A 22,982-nucleotide genomic window follows, 5' to 3' on the forward strand; every position below is an offset into this window, starting at 1 on the left:
GCCTAACTAGTACTCTCTGGCACCATTGTTTTTTGTTTTTTTGTTTTTGTTTGTTTTTGTTTTTTAAGACAATGCACGTTAGAGTGAAAAGCCATCCATGATTACGCTGTCTCTGTCCTCTTCCTCCTCCTCCGTGTGTTAGTGCTCGCCCCTCCGCTCTCTGCTCAGTTTAAAAAAAAAAAAAAAGCGGCAGTTAACTTCAAACTGAACTCTGCAAGGAGCCAATCATATTGAGCCCTCATTAGCAGTCCCCCCCCCCCCCAAAAAAAAATCAGTTCTTGAAAACATGACTTTTTAAAACCACGGTAAACCGCTTATTGGGCCCCAAGCCTTGTGGCAACCCGTGCAGAAAAACAATATCACAATACTCCCCAGCATTTATTCTTTATCCTCTGCAGAGAACGACTGATAACCCCGCCGCACTGAGAAGATGAGAGAGGAGCCGAATCTCCAGTGCAGTACTGTATATCCGTGTGTCTGTAACCATGGGTCAGGATAAAAGCCATCCATAGAAATCGCCACGGATATAATTTGCCCTCGATTGATGCAAACGCTCATTGATTAAAATGTCAAGCTCGCTGAAAGGGGCGGAAAAGGTCAGGAGAGAGAGAGAGCGACAAAGAAAGGATGCGCTGAAAATGAAATTGGTGCACAGCCGCCAAACGCGCATTCATAAACGCATACGAGGAGCACCGCCGCGACCACAAGCGAGGGAAAAGGTCAAAGATTTATAAAATAACCTCACCCCAACCCCGAAATTTGATGTAATAAAAAGCCTGAATGAGGGGTGATTGATTGGAACAGGGGAGTTGGTGAAACATCTGGAAAGCTGGCTCAGCCAGCGAGCGGTGTACTTCACGTTGTGTGCGCGTCGGTGCTCCCCCCGCCTCGGCAATTCCATTTCCTGCCGTATGAACCTGTGCAATTGTCTCGGTTCAGCTCCACTGCCTCTGTCGCGGGGCGTATGCGTGCAGCCGGTGTGTGTTTCTCAAGCGAGGGAGCTCGCCAGGGAGCGACTCAAATAGAAGGACAAGGTGACAGTGACACATTTAACATGGAAACCGACGACGGCCGCCGCCGCTTCTTCATTTGCAAAAGAATGGAAATACATTCTCCCCGGAAAAAACGTGTGCTCGTCAAATTCTGACAAGAAACCGATGCCGTTAGCTGTGCACTTTTTTGTGGCGGATTTTTGGGGGGGAATTTATCTTCCGTTATCGGATGAAAACTCACCGACACGGACTTCAGGACAAACGCAAAAAAGTATTACTTGACACGGAACTAGGTTGATGTCAAGCGTAGAGCTTCATTTGGACTGAAGTCATGCTTTGCCATTATTTGCGGCCTCTTGGTGACAAGGAACTATGTTGAAACGAGTTGAGGAGTTCCATTAAGAAAAAAGCTGTGTTTCACGCATTTAGAGGCAATTCTTGACAGATTTTCACTCGTTGCCGGGGAACACTAATCTCATTTCTATTAAAGACTAACGCAAAGGGAAAAGTGTTTGGCTTTTCGAATTGCACTCTAGTCTGGAACCGAAGAGCGAGTCAAATAAAAGCTGAACAAGCTGCTCGTTGTGTTTTATTTGACCCCAGTGGCCAATCCTACGTCCTCTAAAACGAGCGAAGAATAATAGAATCGGTAAACAAAAGGGTCATTCCGAGTATTTGATCCCTGCAACTTCAGCTCAATTATTATTCATTGAAAAAATACACACAAAAAAAACCCAAACAAACTGAAAATCGACTCCCGGATGGCAGGATGTCATCTTGAAAAAGACACAAAGCGCAGACAGAGCATCTCTTTGAAAAAGCGAGTACGTGTTTGTGCACAAAAAGCCCACAAAGTTCCTCTTTCTTCTCGTTAAGAGCGACACGACTTCCCGAGTTCACGGCTCACTTTCGCTCGAGCAAAATCTCTCGGCGGCCAACACGTTTGGCAGACATGTGCTCTCTCGTTGAGACTCGCGCCCGGCTGAGCGGCGCTGCTCACCTCGACGTGTTCGACTAACACAGCTTTCGGAAATCGATTTGAATAAATGAATGAAGAGAGAACGCACGCAACATGGAGCCAGCTTGCCTTCGGGAGTCATTGTGATGTCGCGCGCGCGTACACACACACACACACACACACACACACACACACACACACACACACACACACACACACACACACACACACACACACACGCGTCACACAGGAAGGAATAATGTCATCCCTGTAAATCTGCTGCTGGCATATAAATAATTAGCAGTTTAATCAAAGAGGTGGCAGTTGCCTCTGAAAGGACGCACATATGCAGGACACACACACACACACACACACACACACACGCACGCAGAGGGCCCGATAATGACACGGAAAGGCCGGTGATAACACGGTACTGACGTCACTAGCATGAGCACACACGCTCCTTTGATTTCATGCGGCTGCAATGCCAAACGGCTTCAACTGTGGAGCATTGTCTTGATGCCATTGAAGCATACACACACAGGCGCGCGCGCGCACACACACGCGCAAAGATGGAATGGATGAATGAGGCAGCGCGATGAAAAAAGGAGAAGAAGAATGAAACAAGGGGTTTTTTTTGCACGCAGCCGGCTGCGAGGGTAGAGGATGACATTGGGTTTTTTTTCAAATGAACGCTTTCAAGTCAAACAGAGGCTTTTGTTCCATTCTGCAAACCCACTTCACGTTGCATGACTCTCCCCGAAAGGCCGACGTGCTCGCCCCTTCGCGAAAGGGAAGCAAAGCCGAGCGAATAAAACGAAGTCTAAGTTTTGCTTTTGGGTGCACAAAGTGTGTTGTTATTGCGTCTGCCGAGAGGTTCTGGGTTCGAATCTTGGCCTGAGGGGCCGTATCAAAAAAATGGACAGCGCAGGATAAGGTTTTCCCTCATCTTGCGACTTCTCCGGAACCCTTTCAAGGATTTGCTGTGTGGTTCTCACCTACATGTGGGGGAAAAAAAAAAAAACAACAACACTGCTTTGCTGAGTCACTATGGCAACAGGAGGGTCGGCGTGATGGGCGCAGATTCTATTACAGTGGCAATGGGGCATAAAAAGAAGACAACACAAACACACACACACACACATGCGCTCCATTAGTAAAAACATTAACTTGTCGAGTGAAATGAGGGAAAGCGAGTTAACAGCCCCCGGCGTGCCATTTCCTCCTTTTTGTGCACTATAAGCACATTCACACAGCTCATAGGCTTAAATAGTACTGTTGCCACGGCAGCAATTAAGAGCCAATTATAGTCTTGGATGCTCACTGAGGCTCCAATGGCTGGGGATGAAGATGACAGAACTCGACTGGAAAAAAAAAAAAAAAAAAAAACGCCCGCGCCCTCTTCTCTTCTGTGTAATTAGAAAACAAATCTGCACCATTGGCAGAGAGCCGGTCTCAAAAGTGCGTCATTCCAGCGATCGGCCATATGGGGCGGCCGGAACGGCGCTCGACTCTTGCCCGGCAAATGCCGCGGCAGATGGGACGTGCACGCGGAGGCTCGGTGGGACAAAATTAAACATTAACAGAAAAAAAAAAAGAATGGCGCAACGCGTGGCGGAATCACCACCCGTGTATTGAGAATCAATGAATCGGTGAAAAAATATGTCAAAAAAAGACATCATTTACCCTTTCAAAAGTCACCTTCACCCACCGACACTGACATTCAGTGCTCAGATTGTCAAAGAATTGACAATGTTGGTCACACGGGCTTCCCCGGGAGTAATAATACACAGACGATTCGGATTCAATCGCTCCTGACCTTATAAATCTCCGCCATTGACAGCCCGGGATATTGCCAAAAGGTAATAAAGCGCCATGTCGAAAAGGTGCGTCTGCAGCTCGGAAATTTTCGATTGAGAAGACTCACGAGCGGAGCGAGACTATGCGAGGGGAACCCCTGGTTTGAATCAGCGACGCCATCGTCGGGTTTCACGCTGCAGTGTGGAGTTGAATCGAAATATTCGTCGCAGCGTTCGCAAAGCGATCGTGGGGAACCTCGTTCAACGCAATCTAAAATGATTTGGTGTCAAACAGTGCCATTAAATTCCAAATCCACCATTTCACATACACGGCAAGCACAATAGGTGTGAATAACTCAACCATCATAACGAAAGCTACAACCTGGCTCCGACGTAATCATCATTTGATTATCGCTAACGTCACAATGGCGTCAGCTAAGCGCCTGTTCTTAAAAGCGAGAGGTCTGCCAAGAGCCTCTAGCCTGAAGAGGGTTCTGCAACATGGCCGCCAGAATCCAACCAAACGACGCTGATGTCATCACATCGACGCGCTGGAGAAGCAACGGTCGGTTGGTGACGCCCAAAAAGTTGTCAAAATTTATGTTACATTTACGTAAAGATGTCGGCGGATGTCAGGTGCTCCCCCTGCACTCGCTGTGTGTGAACGTGTTACTTGGTCCTCACTGTGTGATAAGTACAGGAATGTGTGTGTGTGTGTGTGTGTGTGTGTGTGTGTGTGTGTGTGTGTGTGTGTGTGTGTGTGTGTGTGCGTGTGTGTGCGTGTGCGCGCGCCTGTATTTACAGTATCAACGTGTTGAAAGTGCTCCCAAATTCGTCAATGTGTGTCGTCCGCCTTAAATTGCCTGTCCGCAAAGACAAAGTGTGTGCCGGGCCAGCCGTCAAACCACGCGGCTGGAATTCAAAGCGGATGGGGAAAACACCGGCGGGGCGAGGCTGTTACCACGGCAACCGCGGCGGTATTGAATACATTTCGCAAGTAGGGGTGAGAAAATAGAAGGCACCACGGTTGAATTTTTTGCGATTAGATGAAAATCGGTTTGGTCCTCATCATGTCACGTTTAAAATTTGCTTGTCAGCCAACATGGGTTTGCAAAAATCGGACTTCAAGGTGATTTTTGTACAGCAAACATTGCCGCTTTTTGTGTTAATTTGAATGTTCTAGGTAGGACACGTACAGTGCTTTGGGGGATGGAGACGGCATTCATATTCGGGGCTGCATCTACACGGCCGGTTGTTTCTGCCGATGCTCTTTTATCTGACAAAAACAAGCGTGTACCTGCACGATTACTGATAGCAGCCACACAATTACCGTCGTCCCTTTGGCGCAAGGAAGGAACTTCCGCCGAAGAAAAGGATGGCACTACCCTGGTTGATCAACTGTCACTTCTGTGCAAAGGAGAGAAAAAAAAAAAAAAAAAAAAAAAAAACCAGCCGTAAGAAATAATCAGTGCATTTGTAGACATGCTAACCGATTTTTTTATCTCCCTTTAAGTGACACAGCAGGGGATCAGAACAGGTCGTGCCAGCTGAGATTGAAATGGATGAGCGTTGGAAGAAGACCGAATGTATTGGACGCTTGTTCCAACCCTCACGTCATCTCTTGTTTTTGTGTGAGGAAACGAAAATGCACCTTATTCTCCGTTTTCTCTGCTCTTCTATTCTCACTTTGCTGTGAGACGACGCAAGATGTCTGCGTGGTGGACCTGAAGTAATGAGAAAGCCCCCAAAGACCTTCATTGTATTTTTCTTCTTTTTTTTTTGCCCCACTTTAAAAGGGGACTGATGACTACACGGGCGAAAAACGAGCTCCGTTTGTTTAAAAACGGCCCTCCCAAGCTCTTTTGTTTTTTTTTTTCCCTCTCAAAAGACTAACACATGATGTAGACTTAAACAACCTCTCCCCGTGCCACCGTACACACGGTCGTCACCGAGCTTTTAGCTCCAAGGCCATTACGAGCCGCATGCGATTGCTCACAGGCTTAAAAATAGTGCCCCGATCCGATAATGGACTATAGTTTATGGTCATTAATGCGCGCCTGCGCGCATGTGTGAGACTCAAATGTTCACATTGAGTCACGATACAATCCACCGCTGTGAGGGTAAAAGGTGTCTGAAAAAAAAAATCTATTTGGGATGAGACATAAGCAGCTGTGGACTGTCAGATTGTCAAATCCTGATCGTTATTTTCCACTTTGAATGGACTTTAAATGATTGCTTGAATGGCACTCGGTAAAGCACAGAACTACACCCGCACCCCACCCAAAAAAAAAAAAAAAATTATAAGCAAATAGCATGCTACAGTATTCTTCTTTACAAAATATAAATAATGAAAACTCAAAAAAAAAAACAAAAAAAACCTCAAAGAAGGTCACAATCGCTCAGTAAGCCGCAGGAAAATTTGTTTGTTTTTTTTTTTTTTGCAGAGGATAAAGAATATATGTCTGTGCAGTTATCGTCAACCCTTGTTACTATTCCATTTATGTTAAAATAGCTTCTTGCTTTCAGTTTTGACGACAGCGACATCAATGCTAGTTTTGTTAGCCCGTCTATGGCATTTTGCATTTTATGTTAGCATTACGCTAGCAAACATATGGAGTTGTAGTCAGTACACTTCCACCGGGAGTGGAGATAAACTACTTGAAGAACACACAAGGTCTATATATTTTTTTTAAGAATTATTCATTATCTGCAAAACCCTCATGAGAATTTTGCTGCCACCGCCTCGCACTCTGTTAACTCAAATTTTTGCTATCAACTTAAGAAAAAAAGAAAAGAAAAATCAGCCTTGGCTTTTCCCAATATCTTTCAGCAAAAGGGAACAAAGGTTGCCAACAGTAATAAGAAAGACACCGCCAACTCAGGAAAAATGCCATAGTGTACACATCAATTCTTCATCCAGCTGCCGGACAGATAAGCGAAAGGACCCTGAATGCATCATCACCAAGTAAGCAATGCCCTGTGCCACAAAAGACATCTTGGTCACAATTCGAGCAGTTCAAGAGGGGTCGAGCAACAAGAGACATATGAAGAACGAACTATACGTACACACATCAAGGCGGAAGTGTGGAAGTGGGTGCCGGTGGGTGCTCGGCGGACCCAGAAACAGGAGGTGGGAATTGAGTCAGCAGCGGGGAATTAGAGCATCAATTAAGGGCAGCGTGCTCTGGGTGGCACGGCAACATTCGCACAATGCATTACCGTCAGCGCTATCTATTGCACACGTCGCACGGGCGCAGTCGCACACTTTGTCTTTCCCTTTCATGCGTTGACACTTGGCTACATAAAAAAAAATAGTCAGAGGACACAGCCAACCTGCATGATTTTTTAAAAAATATTTTTTTAAGACCCCTGTCCTCTCGCGCTTCCTGCTGAGTGGTGCAGGTGAGAGCCCCCCCCCCCCCCATAAAAAACAGGAACCCAAGTATTGAATTATTGAGGAGTGGACAGCGGCACACGCCCCCCACGCGGGTAAGGTGACACCCAAAAAGAGTCTCGTGCAAGACACGTATTACAAAGAAGAGGCTAATGTCGTACGATCGTAGCCAACATCTTCAGATACGTCTAGTTAAGTACGGAAAAAAAATAAAATAAAATCCAGTCGTTGAGTGAACAGGACAAACGGTCAAACACGCAAATACAGAATGGAAACACTCGCAAGGAGCATGGAGGAGATGCTAATACTCGCTAACGTGACTGACTCCAGTCTCCTGATGTCACTCATTCAATCATAATCCATTAGAGTCACGGCAGCACACGAATGTAGTACACTGCGTGCGTGTATGTGTCAGGGTTATCATCTTTTGGGATTTTTACTTACAGTGAGCATCGTTTTTATATTTTGTTTTTACTTGTGGGTTTTTTTTTAATTCAGTTGGTTTTGACTAGTTTGTAGTTTTAATTTTTTTAATGCTTCCATTTAATTTTTATTAGTTTTAGTTTGTTTTTACAGATGGAGTATTTTTTGATTGCATGACTTCAAAAAAAAAAAAAAATTGCATTGTGTAAGATGTTAACTACAATTTCCTAATGACAGTTTGAACTTCCTTCTTCCAAATGAAATTAATTGACAAAGTTGAAAATGTGGGACATCTTTGTTCATCAACTGTTAGTCTTACAGCTGTTCAAAGTCATCAAATTTTTTAAGAACATTCGTTTTCATTTAATTTTATTTATGACTTTTTTTCCCAAATCAAATTTAGTTTTTTTTTCTTTGAACCTTGCCTAAATACTCGACAGGAAATAGTCCCAAGGCAGACTTCATAGGAGACGCACACACACGCAGTCATTATGTCAAGGACAGTGTGACCCACTCGGGGGAGCGGAGCCTGATGGGATGGATGGGCGACATCACATCCTGTCGAGCTTGAGTCACGGGAAAATGTTCATTAAACAACGCTCCCCCGTAAGCACGAGCTGCTGATCAAAATGAATTGTCGTACTTCTTTGTCATCCCTAGCCAGCCAATCAAGCGGCCACCTTTGGGACGACAACTCATTTCTGTCGCTAATCAAAAACCGCTCCTCCGTGACCTCTTGTTTGCCACCCCCTTGTTCGATTCTGCTGCTGCATCGAAACTGGCAGTTTTGTTGAGTTAATATGTGGCTACAGCAAGGGCTATTTCAGATTTTTTTTTTTTTTTTTTGGAGAGCCCAAGTCAAGCCTCATGACAACTACCTGCCCAAATCTTCCTATTGTATTCAGGTTGAAGTTCCCTCTAAATCCCAACACTGTTAATCCCAATCTGCACCCCACCCCCACCCCCCTCCGCTCCTTGAGGCTGCCTTCCAAACCAGTCGCAGGAAAAAAAACAAATACAAAACAGCAGACAGAGACTGGTTGTGGGGATTATGGAGAGCCTGGAGGCAGAAAAAAGGAGAGAGAGGAAGAGAGAAACATCCCTCTCAAGACACACGAGTGTCAATTCAAGTGGGGGTAAGGGCTGTGACAACAACTGTCGCTGGTGTGGAGGGAGAGCGGCTTTCTTCAGTTAGTTAAAACCTTGCTTGCTCTCATCAACAGGAATCCTTTCCTCGGGCAATAGTGAGGAAATGTGGCAAAAAGATGAGTTTTGAACAGAGGGCTGCACGTACAAATGCTAAAAACGAGTCATGTTATGGTGCCACTTCTGTTCCGTATATTTGGGCACTGAGAATAGAGAAAACTCGGATGCGTTCACGAATTTTGTTATTAAAAATACTGTAAATGAAATACGACAACATCTGTTAAATCCCCGAGAATTAATCACATGGTTGTTGCCCCTACGTAATTAAATGTATGCATATTAATACTTCCGACAAGCATATGTTTTCCGTCCGCCCACCCATTTTTGCCCTGGTGACAATTTAGGATCTTCTGTTCACATGAATGTTTTAGGGACAACAAGGTTGAGATTCGACCATCGGCCCTCCGAATTGTGCGACGGACGTATGAACAACTTGACTGCTGCGCGAGCGTATGTGTCCAGCGTTGAGCAAAAGTCTTGAGGTTTGTTTCATGAACCTTTTGTCCAGTAGTCAATTTAACTTGTCAACCATGAACTCATGGGGCAGCAGGTTGACACAAATGAATACACTAAACTTTGTAACCCGTATATGATTTCATTTAATCCTTTTGTTCATAATCTGGACAAGGATATAGAAAATTAACATTACCTGTGCTCAATTTAACACCACTGGAACTGTCAAACCGCTAAAATCAAGTGGGTTACCCATCCTGCCGCTAACTAAGGACCCAAATTCTCAACATAAGTAAAGAAGTTCTCCATAACATTATCCTATTAATATTTTTAATAGCCTAGTCATATCGTCATACCTCTTCGTTGACTTCTATGAATATTGTGAAAATATTTACAGTATTTGACTGTAAATAAGATATCATAGCAATTAGCTCGATTAAAAATACATACATATATTTATAAGGCATTAGAAATTAATTACTGACACCTGTTCAGGCTCCGCAACTGTAGCCCATGATCCCAAATGAGAATATTTGACGGTCCGGTGCTAAAGTCCAATGATGTCACCGCAAAGTCACTTTATTCGCACGCTAGCATGGATGCTCGAGGAACCGTCGAGGGCGGTCAAAGTTGATTCTACTCACGTCCCGAGGACTTCCTTCAAATCGAACATCTTCTTGATGTCGTCGACCTGCTTCTTCCAAGTCTCCCCCCCGCTGGTGTCTCCGTTCTCCCGAGCCATGGCGCTGCCTAAGACCGGACGGGGGGTAGCCGGGGAGAGGGACAGATGCGGGTGAAAAAAAACAAATTAAAAACAAGGATATAAATGTAAATAACTAAAGGTGAGGGTTCCGAGTTTTGAGAGTGCTGTCCCGGGATCTGGTACTGAACTGCGGTAGGACCATGTGAGTCCTCCAAGCAGGTTGCCGTGTCCCTGCTCCTCTCGTCTCCCTCCCCCTCTCCATCTCGCTCCCGCCTCCTTCTCTTCCTCGTCCCTGGCTGTCAAGTACTCGGGCGTGCTGCAACTTCCTGCCGCGGCGTTTAAAAATAAGTGTAGTAGCATGAACTTTTTTATTTTTTTTATATTTTAATTATTTTTACGCTTTCACTGTTCAGAGATTCCACATAAACACTATTTCCTTGATTTAGCTCACACCGGTAGATCATCGGTCCATTTTGGTAAGACTCAAATTTCACCCACAACAGCCTCACTGGACAGGAACTTAATATGACTGTGAAACAGTGACATGAAAAATTATTTCAGTGTATTCTGGGTGACTTTAATAAATTTCCTTACATTTCAGGAAGAGAGACTGACATTTAGAGCATTTTTTTAATTGCTGTCAAAATGGGTCAAACCTGACTCGGATGACATTTCAAGTCTTAAAATTTGGGGAAAAAACATGTTTTAAAAATTTAGACTCAATATTTTTAACCAAATCAGGCACCAAGCATTGCTGTTTCATTTACACTACACTTTTTTGACTCTCTTCCTCATCTCCAAATGACACGGCCCAATTGGCCATTTTAAAAATTAAATGTACCTTCGAGCAAGAACATGCGCTCAGTTTTTCTGTTGTAGCTTATATTTTGAAGGCAAGTCCCTGCCATTTCCGGATGTACCTCAGCGCCTCTGTCACACTTCACGCAACATATGCTGTCACCTGGAGATTAATTGAAAAGCTGTCAGCGCCTTTCCAGTTTTAGCAATGCAGCACAATCAAACAGCAAACAATGTTTGACCCCCCCAGTCAGTTTGGTGAGCATCGTCCCACCTCCATTACTTCAGTGATGTTAGCGCGCTGGGGGTGAGCTCTGATCATCACAGTCAGGACATCTGTAGAGGTCATCTCAGGCTGTACGACAACACACACTGGCCTTAATACTTGCATGGACGGAGGCAGTGAAGAAGGTGGTGGTGGTGGTGGTGGTGGTGGTGGTGTAGGCTGCAAAGCACTGCAGCCCTTTCTCAGCTGTAGCCAAGGAAAACACCTCTGGCTCCTCACCCTCATCCCTCCTGTTCCCCCAATGGAGAAAATCAGCCTTCACATATTGTCAGTCAACGCTATTAACTTGATTAGGATTTTATATTTGTACCCCAAATTTGTTCGTGTGTTTTTCACCTCTTTATCTTATCCCGACCTTAATTTTTATTTCAACATTTCAAATTAAAAGCCAAAAATTCAGACCAATTCAACTTGTTCCTACTTTTCAAAACAACAAAAAAAAAAAAGCCAAAAATTAAGATTTGTTTGTCTTCCAATTTCGACATCCTTTGACCGGTTTTAGCCATTCCAACTATAAATTGTTCATTCCCCCCCCCCCCGATTCCAAATTTCTATATATGCTCAGCTCCGTCCACATCATTTCATATAATTCTACAATTTTTTATTCAGCCTCTCAGCATTCGCACACGATTTCTCAACTCGAGTCACGGTATACTCACCCTTGATGAGACAGACAGGAGGTGTTTTCATGGCGATAGCATCATCTCGGTGTTGAACTGATACATATCGGCTGAGAGACAACTTTGCAGGGGAGGGGCTAAATTTAGCCTGGGTCGTTAGTAGAAGTCCTCACATTCACTTCGCGCTTTACTAACAAGATATAAGCGGTGGTTGTTTTTTTTTTCTTAAGGCATTAAATGGCTCCCAGAGAGACTGCGCAATTTAGTCGTGATTGTCATCTGCTAAGTGTATTAAATGGAATGCTCTTATCAGTATTGAGTAGATTTCCGACACAATTCAAACGTATTCAGTATGAGGCACGACACGGGTCAAGGCAGGACGCTGCAGCCGCGTGTCTGCCCGCAGCACATAATGATGATAAACCAGCCGCATTTTCCGCACTTGGGCTCTTGAACCATAACTCCCACCTCGCCAGCTTTTTCCACACTCCCGTAATTGCTATTTCAATCCAGCGGAGGGTGGGGGCGGGGGGTGTCGACTACACACTCGAGCACACAATACACAACGCAAATTGAAGAGGGCCGCTTGGAGCTCATTCAAGCTCGTGGCGTAATTGGAGCCGTTACGTAAAAGCACAATCAATTCCTAATGTGCTAGTTTGGCGGCACGCACCAGACGTGACAGCTCAGTCGATATATGACAAGAAGTTTAATGGGGTTCCGTAGGGCCGCGGTCTACAGAGATGCATGATGGGAAAACAGCACACATTAAAAAAAAAAAAACGAGCGGGGAAGGGGGGCGTGAAAAATCGAGGCAATGAGTGTGTCAGGACTGCAAGGACTAAATCTACTGGGACGAACGGGAGGACGGCGGCAAAGAAGCATGAAAAGTGACTGGGCGATCAAGAGCTTTAGTGGTAAATAAAGACGCTTGCTCAAGACTTCGAAGGCACAGGCGCAGTTTTGCTGGATTTGTGCAGTCGAAAAACAAGACATCGAACCTGCCACGTGATCTACCGTAACCGTAACAATTCGGCCTTATGTCACGTGTGAAACTCCCCGAACGATTGCTTCAGGTCACACGACGAGCTGGGGGTGTGGGGGGGTGCGGTCTTCGAGTCACTGCATGCAGGGAACGTGAGTGTCACTGCGGAGGCTCGTCCTCCTCTTCGTCCTCCTGTTGGCCTTTCTGCTGTTGGGTTGGAGACGCTCGTTTAGTGAACATACCAATGCTTTTTTTTTGGGGGGGGGGGTCAAAAAGTCAGCAAAAATCAAAGCTTGATTAAATACGCACATGAAGATGTAGTGTTTACCTTTACATTATCGTGTTTCGACAACCTGGCTATAAACTGGGTGTGCAGGTGTGTGTGTGTGTGTGTGTGTGTGTGTAAAAAAAAAAATGCGCCAACTCTGCTTCTTAAAAAAAATAATTTTGAACTCCACTTGATCGTATTTGCATCATAAAACGTCCGAAGATGTAAAACGCCATATGTGATAAGGATGATGATGATGTTTAATGTGCTGCGCTGTTAAAACAACATTCTTTTGATTCAAGCCACTCACCAGCTTGAGGAAGTCGATGAGCTTGTAAGCGTCCTCGCCGGCGGACAGGTCCACAAAGTCACGTGGGATTCGATAGCTCAGGCAGGGGCTGGGCTGCACCGTCACCTCACTGGTGGTGTAGCGGAAAGCCGGCCCGTCCTGCAACAAGACGTCGGTGAGTTTGCGCGGCGACGGGGATCGCGTTGCAAGCGCTACGGGGCGAACCTGCCGCTGGGCGATTTCGCCGCCGGACGTCAGCTCCGCCCAGCTGAAAAGAAGGGAGTCGGTGACCTCGCCGAATGGATTTAGATCAACAAGCCACACCCTCCCCTTGCAAACGGACATACAACAAAAGAGGGGGAAAAAAAAAAAATCAACATGAGTCTCCCTATGTCTTAGCTTATCACAAATGTGCTCATGCGTACCTGGCTATCTCTGTAGACATCCAACACAACTGTAAAACAGTTACGCAAGTTGATACGGTGCTCAAACTCGACATTAAAAAGTGACGAGACAAAAAAAAAAAATAATAATAAATCAGTAAATACTCACAGTCCTCATCCAAGAAGTTATACTGAATGTGCTGGCTAAAGAAGTGGTGGATGGCGTGAACAATGGACTCCTCCTGTTTCAAGATGTGCGGATAATACTGAGTGTAGTCTCTTTGGCTGATGGCTGGCAACACATAGAAACAAAGAAAAAAAACTAATACAGGACGGCGGAAACACAATAAATACGTTATCAAGTGGATTTTTTTTTTTCCTCTGTGGGTTTTGGTAGTTTGTCCATTTGCAAAATTGAAAAATATGCATGAAATAAATACGGTACGATGTGAATGGGCCAGCTGTTCAACTGCATGCGAAATTTAGTACCAATAAAATGCATACAAGGCCCCACAAACACATTTTTCTTTTCAAATTGTCTGGACCTTTGCCCACACGCAAAACAACATCATTACATGTGTAATCTGTATTTTGACCATTCAGCCACAGGAAAAAAAATTTTTGACTGGCAACCAGTCTGGGGTAGAAAATGGATGGAAAAAAAAAATTTGACTGGCAACCAGTCTGGGGTAGAAAATGGATGGCTTTTATTTTAAGGTGTTATGGCGCCACCTACTGCTTCGTCATTTCTAGTACAGTACTGTATTTTTTTTCCAACAAGCTTTGAGCAATTGATTTTCTTGCCCATTTAAAGCAAATCATTTCTTTTTTTCATGTTGGGACAGAAAGCATGCTTGCTAACTGGACTTACCAATCAGTTTATTTTCCTTAACGAAGCAGCGGAACTCTCCACCGGGGATCAACTCGCTCCACTTTCTCAGGACCAGCTGAGGAGAGGAAATATTGTACACTGAACATTTAACAAATAAAATTTACGTGACTTGATTTTCAGACTTTTTTTTTTTTTTTAATTACCTCATAATTAATGACAGGATCAGGGGAATCCTGGTCATTGCAGTGAAGGAATCTGCACGATTACAACACAGTGTTGGAAGGAAAATAAAAATATCATAAAAGCTAATGCTTGTGTATTAGCGGCTTACGGCTGCGTGAGGTCGTGGGTGATGAAGTCGGAGCTTTTGAAGAGGAGAAATATTTCGCTTAGACTCTGACACTGAAGTGAGCTGTTCAGTGCAATCCAGTTGGCGTCCTAAAATGAACACACAATATTTTCCGATTAAGGGAAAAAATCACTTCACAGAATCTTGTTTTGTTTTTTACCCTTGGAGCACTCCAGTTGAGTTTGGGAAAAACACGACCACCCAGAGCATTTACCGCCTCCAGTACTTTGGCTGTGAATTCTGGGAACTCTGGCGCCTGGTGGAAACACATACGGGGATCAAGTTGTGCAATTATCCATCATAAAAGATTTTTGTTGCTTACTGTGACTGTGGTGGTTGTTTCGTCATCTGACCACTGCAAGGGGGCAGAGGAAAGGAAATGTTACAAAGATGCTCGATCAAAACATCACAAATACACAGATCCAACACACTGTGATCGGAAAAGTCACTAAAAATAGCAAGCAAATGGGTATACTGGCAACAACTGTCTTAAATTGCAATTGCTATCTTAATAATAGCAGTTTCCCTTACCTGAATGTCTTCCTCAGCATCCGAATCACTGTTAATATGCGTCTGTTGTGCAATGTGGTCACTTGTGAAGATGAAAAAAAAATGCAAAAAGGCAGTCAACTTCATACAATAACAATCATTTTCTTAACTTGAGGTGTTGCTGTGGTGTGTCATACCTCCCAGAGACTACCAGTGTCCCGTCGTCCAATAAATAATCAATTACATTTTGAGGCAATGGAAGAATCAGACTGGAAAAATAAATAAATCCTTAGCAACAGAGTTAACAGAATTAAGAGGTCACGACAGATGAAAGTGGAAGCATGAGGGCACAGTAACAACACTTAACATGGTGATTGGGGATGATGTCTGGAAATTAGAATTGGCTACGGTCAAGAAAAAAATATTAAAGTAGCAGAGCCATGCGTGCACACATAATAACCGTGTTACCTTTTAATTGTATGGTGTTTAAATATCGGATACCAGACGGAAAACTGACAGTGAGCAACTTGCTCCTTCTTCATGCTGCAACTTCCCGTAGCGAAACAGTGTCCGTCAGTAATTAGCTTCCGCACTTTTCTTGAATATATTTTTCATTTCTTATTGTTCGAACAGACTATGGCGTATTTCTTATGATAACAAATCTAGACATTTTCATTTGTTCAATATTTCTGTGGTTAAACCCCCCCTCCCCCAAAACAAAAAAAAGAAAACGAGTAAATTGCAATAGCGGTCGAATGTTTTGAACTGCACCAGGGAGTTATTTTAATGTTACACACAGCTTCAGAAATGTTCCGTGATTAAGATGCGCCAAAATTGTAACCTCACTTTGAGACTAAATCCTTATTCTAACTTATGGGTCTTTGTTCTCCAATTACAGCCATAAAATTAAAGACTTGGTATTCGAGGTTCATGATGTGGCTATTTAATGTACCAATGAAAGGTTTATGGTTAAATAGTTCAGATTTATTTTTTTGTCATTTCGTAGACATGCACGAGGATAACGCAGTAATCTTTTTTGTAGAATGTCTCCGGTATCGTAGCTTCAAAAAAACCCTATCGCTATTTGGTTTTCCGTGACGACAGGAAAAAACTAAATAATCCAAACATTAGATTTATGAATCAACTAGTTTGACCTGACAAGATACTAGTTTGGGATCGGGTGGCGTTGTCGGTACCCGGAAGTACTAACAGGGTGAACGCTCAACTCCGTCGTCATCTTCTCTGGATCGGTTGGTGTGGTTTCACGTGAGTCTAGTTTACAGATTTCCCAATTCGCATGACTGTTTAAAGTTCAAATTTTACAGCCGTGCTGCGAAAAGCTTACACGCGCAGCATATGCCCGCGGAACAAAATTACTTTTACTTACTTAGAAACATCCTACGGGTTAATCGAAATGGTGGCTTGAATTGTTAATTTTTTTTTCAGACAATACAATGAACCACACTGAAGATTCCAACGAGACGACAGCGCCACACGTCGTTAAAGAAGAGGTATGTTTTAGTAACTTCTCCAATTTATTCAAGTTACTGCAGTCCTCTCCAATTGGCACGTAAACGCATCAGTTGCGTTTTGGATCGCTCAGAAAATGTAAGGGGAGAAAACTGTCTTTTTTTTTTCTTTTGGTTACAGCTCTTGGCATCAGGGAGATGGGTGAAGCTGGAGAAGACCACCTACGTGGACCCTGCTGGAAGCACCAGGCATGATCATCTTTTTCTATCGCTCGTTTTTGTTTATTATGTTATGTCCTTACGCATTTGTCCATCAGGATCTGGGAGACCGTGAGGAGGACAACTAGACAAACCAACACAAACGCAGACGGTACTTTGGGGAGGGGTTCTCAAACCTTATATTTTGAGAGTGGAATCGAACTCGTTCTTGAACAAGGTGTGCCCGGCAGGTGTTGGCATCATAGCGCTGCTGAAGAGGACACTGCACAAAGACTGCGTGGTGATGGTGAAGCAGTTTCGTCCCCCGATGGGATGCTTCACGTTGGAGTTTCCTGCAGGTGATCAAACTTTTCAAAAGGGTATTTTCATGAGAGTGACCCAAACAGTCGACTCTCTCAGCATAAAATGGAAGTTGAAGACGTTTAAAAGTTTGTGTGTCTGCTCAGGCTTGATCGACGAGGGTGAGAGTGCCGCGACGGCCGCGCTGAGAGAGCTGAAGGAAGAAACGGGCTACAAAGGCGAAGTCGTCGGAGTGACCCCAGGTGTTGTTGCATCATCGCCTACGTTAGCGCAGTTGGAGAGCGACAAATTTGAAACGCAATTTGTTGTCGCTTCTTAAAGTGACTTGTCTGGACCCCGGCCTGTCCAACTGCACCACCCAGATTGTCACGGTCAACATCAATGGAGATGAAATGGAGAATATCAACCCGACACAGCAGCTGGGTGAGGCAGAGTGACAACTTTTGTTTTTCTCGTTTGTGACCCACGCTCGCTTCGGCAACATAGCGGCATGTGATGCTGAATAATGCAGCGCACATGACATCAGAGCTGTCCGATTCCAAAGCACAGTTTCGACAAAACAACAACATGATGTCTGAAGGTTCTATTATGTATCCAAGACTCGACTTTGTTTGCTGGCTACCTCATTTTTCTCTTGTGTTTCGCTTCAGGTGATGGAGGTAAGTGGAGTCTTTTAAGATTTTCAACAATAATCCTGTCACTGGATAAATTGGCTCCCCTTCCCGCCGCCGCCAGAATTCGTGGAAGTCCTCCTATTACCTCTTGATGAATTCCAGACGAAAATAGACGGTAAGCTATTTACGGTTCTCGTGTAACAGTGTACGTCGTGGATTCAGACTCTCTAAGAATAAAATGGAAGTTGAAGACGTTTGTGTCTCTGCTCAGGCTTGATCGACGAGGGTGAGAGCGCCGCGACGGCCGCGCTGAGGGAGCTGAAGGAAGAAACGGGCTACAAAGGCGAAGTCGTCGGAGTGACCCCAGGTGTTGTTGCATCATCGCCTACGTTAGCGCAGTTGGAGAGCGACAAATTTGAAACGCAACTTGTTGTCGCTTCTTAAAGTGACTTGTCTGGACCCCGGCCTGTCCAACTGCACCACCCAGATTGTCACGGTCAACATCAATGGAGATGAAATGGAGAATATCAACCCGACACAGCAGCTGGGTGAGGCAGAGTGACAACTTTTGTTTTTCTCGTTTGTGACCCACGCTCGCTTCGGCAACATAGCGGCATGTGACGCTGAATAATGCAGCGCACATGATATCAGAGCTGTCCGATTCCAAAGCACAGTTTCGACAAAACAACAACATGATGTCTGAAGGTTCTATTATGTATCCAAGACTCGACTTTGTTTGCTGGCTACCTCATTTTTCTCTTGTGTTTCGCTTCAGGTGATGGAGGTAAGTGGAGTCTTTTAAGATTTTCAACAATAATCCTGTCACTGGATAAATTGGCTCCCCTTCCCGCCGCCGCCAGAATTCGTGGAAGTCCTCCTATTACCTCTTGATGAATTCCAGACGAAAATAGACGGTAAGCTATTTACGGTTCTCGTGTAACAGTGTACTCGTGGATTCACCTATTTGTGGGCGTTGCATCTGTCGTGTTTAATATGTCTTTGACTGCGTTTCATTCCGTAAGAGCTGCTGAAGAAAGAAGAAATCGTGGTGGATGCCAAGGTTTACATTTTCGCCATGGGGATGGTGCAGGCTTTTTTCAAGCCGAGGGAGCTCCCCGTGCTCAAGCAGTGAAACGACAGGAGCTGAAATAGTATTACGACACGGGACCGAACTCTTTCAGACCATTTTAATTTGTACGATTTCAAGTCCCAAAAAGCAGACAATTATGACTGCATTTTAAGATGTCATTGTTTGGATCCCACATCTCATTTTTTTTTCTGAACGTTTACTCCATGTTTAATTTCAGGTAATAGTCGCATCCATAGGAAGTATGATCAAGATGATGTTTCAGGTTTTTTTTATGACATTACAAGTTACTTTTTTTTTTTTTACTGCAATACATTCCTTCACACACACTAACAACTTGTTACTAACTTAGTAGGACGTGCACGTCAGACACTGTTGAAAACTCAGTGGTGAAGGTCTTTTGAGAGTTAGGTTTTGTGGCTCTTTTTCTGTAAGTTGCTTCTTAATCATCCATGTTTCGAGTGTTCCAGTTATGTTTGTTCATCTATTAATGTTTACGTGTCGCTGAGGTTTCATTCTCTCACTTTCAACTCTACCGCGCGGTGCAAAAAGTTCCTGCTGAACAATCCATGCTGTGGCTCCAGCCTTGTTTTGAGGCCATCATTCCCACATTGATGCTGTACTCACCCCAGGGACCAGAATTTGCGACACAATTAATAAATGTACTACAGCCTCCGATCTTGTGTGAGTCTTCTATTTAAAAAATATGGTCGACAAACTGTGTAATCCAAGAGCATGTTTAATTATGTTAATGACAATACTAGTTAAAAAAAAAATGCTTTGCTAGTAAAAACTAAATGGACCAAAAGTTTGCCAATGTTATTTTCTGCCCCTAAATATGTCTACAGATGTGTAATTTTAATAATGAAATGATAAACGTCTTTTTAAAAGTTATTTTATTTTAAAATACATATAAAAAGTTAACTGTAATCTATTCTCATGGTATTAGAATTAAGTATGCCCAATTCCCCAATTATTTAAGAAATGAATGAAAATGCCAATACGATGTATCTATTTTATTCTCAAGACATTAACCAAAAAATAAAAATGTTAAATATATATTTTTGCTTGGAGGTATTATTTTTTTAATAAAACGACTATTGAATTACGCCAATTAATTAAAAAAACAAAACAAATAATGAGTCGAAGCAACACCTCAATAGATTGCTGTTACACCTTCCTTCCACTTGGTGGCAGCAAGCGTCACAAAGCAAAGACGGAAGCGACCAGGCGCGTCCGACGACATCACTTCCGTCAAAACAACTCTTCGGCTCCGATTTACTTGAAACTCACTCAATCTGACGTCACATTCCAAACAAGTATTTATTTATAGTCAAATGCTTTAACGAAGTAAGGCGACTCATGATATGTGTCATGAGCGCCTGCAAAAGTTTAGCTCCCACCTGTCAGTAGTTGCAACACCAAATGTCGTTTTTCAAACGCAGGTCCGGTATATCCTGAACAAAAGACAAGAAGAACATGGAAGTGGCTGTTAAAGGTAATTCCCCAACACAAGTCCAATTATTGTTAATGTGTTTTTTGTTTTTTTTACTTGACATTATTTGTTTGTTCCAAGGAAGGGCCAAGAGGAGGCATTTGAATGCAGACGAACTGCAAGAAAGCGAAACAGGTCTCGAAGCCCTCATCAATCCTCAAAACTTCAGCAGAAGCGGAGGCAGCACTTCCGGTTTGAACCCGAGGACTACCAAGAGACGGAACTGTGGTGATTGCATTGCATTATATTATATTACAATTTGACAGTTGACGACCTCCAGCGACATTACTTACGTGTCATCTTCAAATTTTATGACAGCATCAGTCACCTCCGCTGCGGAAAACTGTTTTCCCACATGCACAAATGGACTCAATGATGAACCGGAAGATGAGATCAGTGTGGATGAGGAGTGGTTGCCCACAGACCTCGAAGAGGAGCCTGAAATTAACACCATGGACTACTTAGAGGGAATAACGGCGGACATGTTTGAAGATGAGTTCGACTGCTCAGACAAGTTGGTGCACGAGGAGCCGGAGGTGGAAGCCCTGCCGGACGCCGCCTACGGGCTCCTGGGCAGCAGCAAGGACCTGCTGCAGCCTCAGGGTTGTATTGACGACCTCCCAGAGGAGGTGCTCAGGCAGGTTCTCAGCCTCGTTCCTGCTCGAGACCTGTACAGGAGCGCCAGACTCGTGTGCCACCGCTGGCGCGACATCATTGAGGATGCCACGGTGAGATACGCCATACTTCCTTCTTTTCTTTCATACTATTCTAGTGTCCATCCCTTGACCGTCAACGAATTTCATCGCGTGTCAAGTCCCTCATGAATATTCCATTCATTTGTTCATGGTTTTCTCTTTGCAGTTTATGCCGTTCAAGAAGCAATACTATCGCTACCTGATGCACGAAGAGGTTACTGTGGCGGAGGTCGGCTCCTCATTGATCGAGAGCGGCGTCATGAAGCCAGCAATGTCACAACACAGCATCCGGAACCTCGTTATGTAATTTTTATTTTTTATTTTTTGCCTGGTCTGCTTTTCAAACATTAATCGAGTGCTCCTTGTTCGACGGCAGTTCAATGGCGCGCCACAAGTTCGGCGAGAGGGTGGATCCGACCAAAGTTCTGGAGCATGTGAAGAAACATCGCTTTTTTCCTCAGGCGGAGGCTTCCATCAGATTACGCATTCGGAATGTTCCCAAATGCCAAAATCTGAATATCGAGGTTCAGCTGACACACTCTCCTCAAGTCATGTAATATGCGCATTGGTTACATGAACGTGTTGGATCCTCCCTAAAAGGGCCCCAACCCGTTTGCAGCCATGGCGGTGATATTACTCCTCAGTGAGAGCGTCGATGACGTGCAAGCTTTGGTGATGTTGCTGAACGGCTGCATGTCGTACGGCGCCGTCACCGAGTTCCTCAGTCACATGGCCACGACGCTGCTCGCCGCCGTGAGGAACAAGGTGAAGATTAGCGAGAGGTGAGGGCCCGTTGCCAACGCCATTTATCCTGAATGCTTTTTTTTTTTTTTTTTACTTTTGAATCTTAATGGGTGCACAGTATGGAAAATTGACTTTTTAATTTGTCTACAAATAGTTTGGCTTCACTATTTTTTTAATAATGCTCTTTCTGAAATGTCCAAAGATGCCACAATAAGGTCCCTGGTAATTTCAATCCTTTTTTTGTGGGAGGGCTTTTCAGGTTGCATTACAACATCTACTATGTTCTTCACCTGAGGGAGAACGGCCCCTTTTCTGTTAGCTCCTCGAACGACAGGTGAGACCATCCATTTACATTTTGATCACATTTGCTTTTACGCTTTGTGATTTGGATTTTCAAAGCAAAAACGTCCCTGAGCGATCAAGAAATGGTCTAGCTTCCGACCAGGACTACCGTATTGGCCCGAATATAAGACAGTGTTTTTTGCATTGAAATAAGACTGAAAAAGTGGGCGTCGTCTTATATTTGAGGTCTAGACATTATACCCATTCACGACGCTAGATGGCGCCAGATATCATTGAAGCGAATGCTGAACTTGACTCCCCAGGCCAAAGCTAACCCCTGTCACGAAGAATAAAAATAAAAATAGCGGTAGCACAAAGGAGAAAAATAAAAATAATAATCATTTGTTTCAGATGTACTGTAATTATTTTCTGTATAAAAATTAATTTGGTGTTCAAAAAGTGTTTTTTTTTTCAAACTTGAGTCTTGAAAAAGAGGGGGTCGTCTTATAATCAGGGCCGTCTTATATTCGGGCCAATACGGTATTTCATGCATCAAGGCATGTTTTTGTGTTCCTGCCAGGGGCTCGCGCATGAAGATGACCTCGGAGCAGCTGCACATCCTCAGCCACGATATTCAGCAAGACCACGTGGTGAAGATTGTCGCTTTTGCCGGTCCGTCGAACACACTCAACAGTTTGCGAGCAAACCAAATCGGCTAACGCACCTTTTTGCATCCAAGGTACGGGGAAGACGACCACACTGATCAAGTACGCCGAGCAGCAGCCGCAACTTCGCTTCCTGTATGTGGCATTCAACGAGTCGTGGGCGTACGAGTCCTCGCAACGGTTTC

At 44.1% G+C, this 22,982-nt stretch overlaps 4 protein-coding genes across 11 annotated transcripts in view; 2 read left to right on the top strand and 2 right to left on the bottom strand.

Moving 5' to 3' along the window:
- The window catches only part of camk1da (calcium/calmodulin-dependent protein kinase 1Da), a 31,795-nt gene extending 21,524 nt beyond the window's left edge, over positions 1-10,271 (bottom strand). For all 3 annotated transcript variants that reach the window (XR_002170741.1, XR_002170740.1, XM_019891854.1), the window contains exon 1: positions 9,870-10,271. Coding sequence is in view for 1 of the 3 variants with exons in the window: in XM_019891854.1 (XP_019747413.1) it covers positions 9,870-9,967 (98 nt within the window). In the remaining 2 variants the exon portion in view is untranslated. The remainder of the gene's footprint in view (positions 1-9,869) is intronic.
- Positions 10,272-12,322: 2,051 nt separating this feature from the next.
- cdc123 (cell division cycle 123 homolog (S. cerevisiae)) lies at positions 12,323-15,813 on the bottom strand. 3 transcript variants are annotated; one of them, XM_019891903.1, is made up of 13 exons: positions 15,696-15,812; positions 15,425-15,496; positions 15,270-15,330; positions 15,061-15,093; positions 14,899-14,994; positions 14,721-14,827; positions 14,593-14,644; positions 14,429-14,504; positions 13,727-13,849; positions 13,600-13,628; positions 13,400-13,504; positions 13,196-13,333; positions 12,323-12,821 (listed from the first exon to the last, which is right to left on the bottom strand). In XM_019891903.1, exons 1-13 carry the CDS (start codon positions 15,767-15,769, stop codon positions 12,777-12,779), a joined length of 1,011 nt encoding a protein of 336 aa, XP_019747462.1. In that variant the 5' UTR covers positions 15,770-15,812; the 3' UTR covers positions 12,323-12,776. The 3 variants fall into 3 exon arrangements, with proteins under 3 accessions (XP_019747462.1, XP_019747461.1, XP_019747459.1); XM_019891902.1 differs by having other exon boundaries at positions 12,323-12,824; positions 15,696-15,811; XM_019891900.1 differs by having other exon boundaries at positions 12,323-12,824; positions 13,196-13,504; positions 15,696-15,813.
- A 451-nt stretch (positions 15,814-16,264) lies between these two features.
- Positions 16,265-19,590, top strand: nudt5 (nudix (nucleoside diphosphate linked moiety X)-type motif 5). 4 transcript variants are annotated; one of them, XM_019891907.1, is made up of 10 exons: positions 16,265-16,493; positions 16,674-16,738; positions 16,878-16,945; positions 17,014-17,066; positions 17,146-17,253; positions 17,362-17,457; positions 17,537-17,638; positions 17,866-17,874; positions 18,690-18,743; positions 18,852-19,590. In XM_019891907.1, the coding sequence occupies exons 2-10, from the start codon at positions 16,682-16,684 to the stop codon at positions 18,959-18,961; spliced, it is 657 nt and encodes a 218-aa protein (XP_019747466.1). In that variant the 5' UTR covers positions 16,265-16,493; positions 16,674-16,681; the 3' UTR covers positions 18,962-19,590. The 4 variants fall into 4 exon arrangements, with proteins under 4 accessions (XP_019747466.1, XP_019747465.1, XP_019747463.1 ...); XM_019891906.1 differs by lacking the exon at positions 18,690-18,743 and adding an exon at positions 17,951-18,004 and having other exon boundaries at positions 16,267-16,493; XM_019891904.1 differs by lacking the exons at positions 17,362-17,457; positions 17,537-17,638; positions 17,866-17,874 and adding exons at positions 18,101-18,196; positions 18,276-18,377; positions 18,605-18,613 and having other exon boundaries at positions 16,275-16,493.
- A 431-nt stretch (positions 19,591-20,021) lies between these two features.
- The window catches only part of fbxo18 (F-box DNA helicase 1), an 8,425-nt gene continuing 5,464 nt past the window's right edge, over positions 20,022-22,982 (top strand). Inside the window, 10 exon segments of the mRNA XM_019891760.1 lie at positions 20,022-20,414; positions 20,493-20,639; positions 20,730-21,139; positions 21,273-21,409; positions 21,483-21,630; positions 21,707-21,888; positions 22,110-22,184; positions 22,713-22,804; positions 22,872-22,979; position 22,982. The exon segment at position 22,982 is cut by the window's right edge and continues 160 nt beyond it. Of these exon segments, the coding sequence (XP_019747319.1) occupies positions 20,396-20,414; positions 20,493-20,639; positions 20,730-21,139; positions 21,273-21,409; positions 21,483-21,630; positions 21,707-21,888; positions 22,110-22,184; positions 22,713-22,804; positions 22,872-22,979; position 22,982 (1,319 nt within the window). The 5' untranslated portion in view covers positions 20,022-20,395.

The sequence above is a fragment of the Hippocampus comes genome, unplaced genomic scaffold (genome assembly GCF_001891065.2).
Source record: "Hippocampus comes isolate QL1 unplaced genomic scaffold, H_comes_QL1_v1.1 scaffold63, whole genome shotgun sequence".
Lineage (NCBI taxonomy): Eukaryota > Metazoa > Chordata > Actinopteri > Syngnathiformes > Syngnathidae > Hippocampus > Hippocampus comes.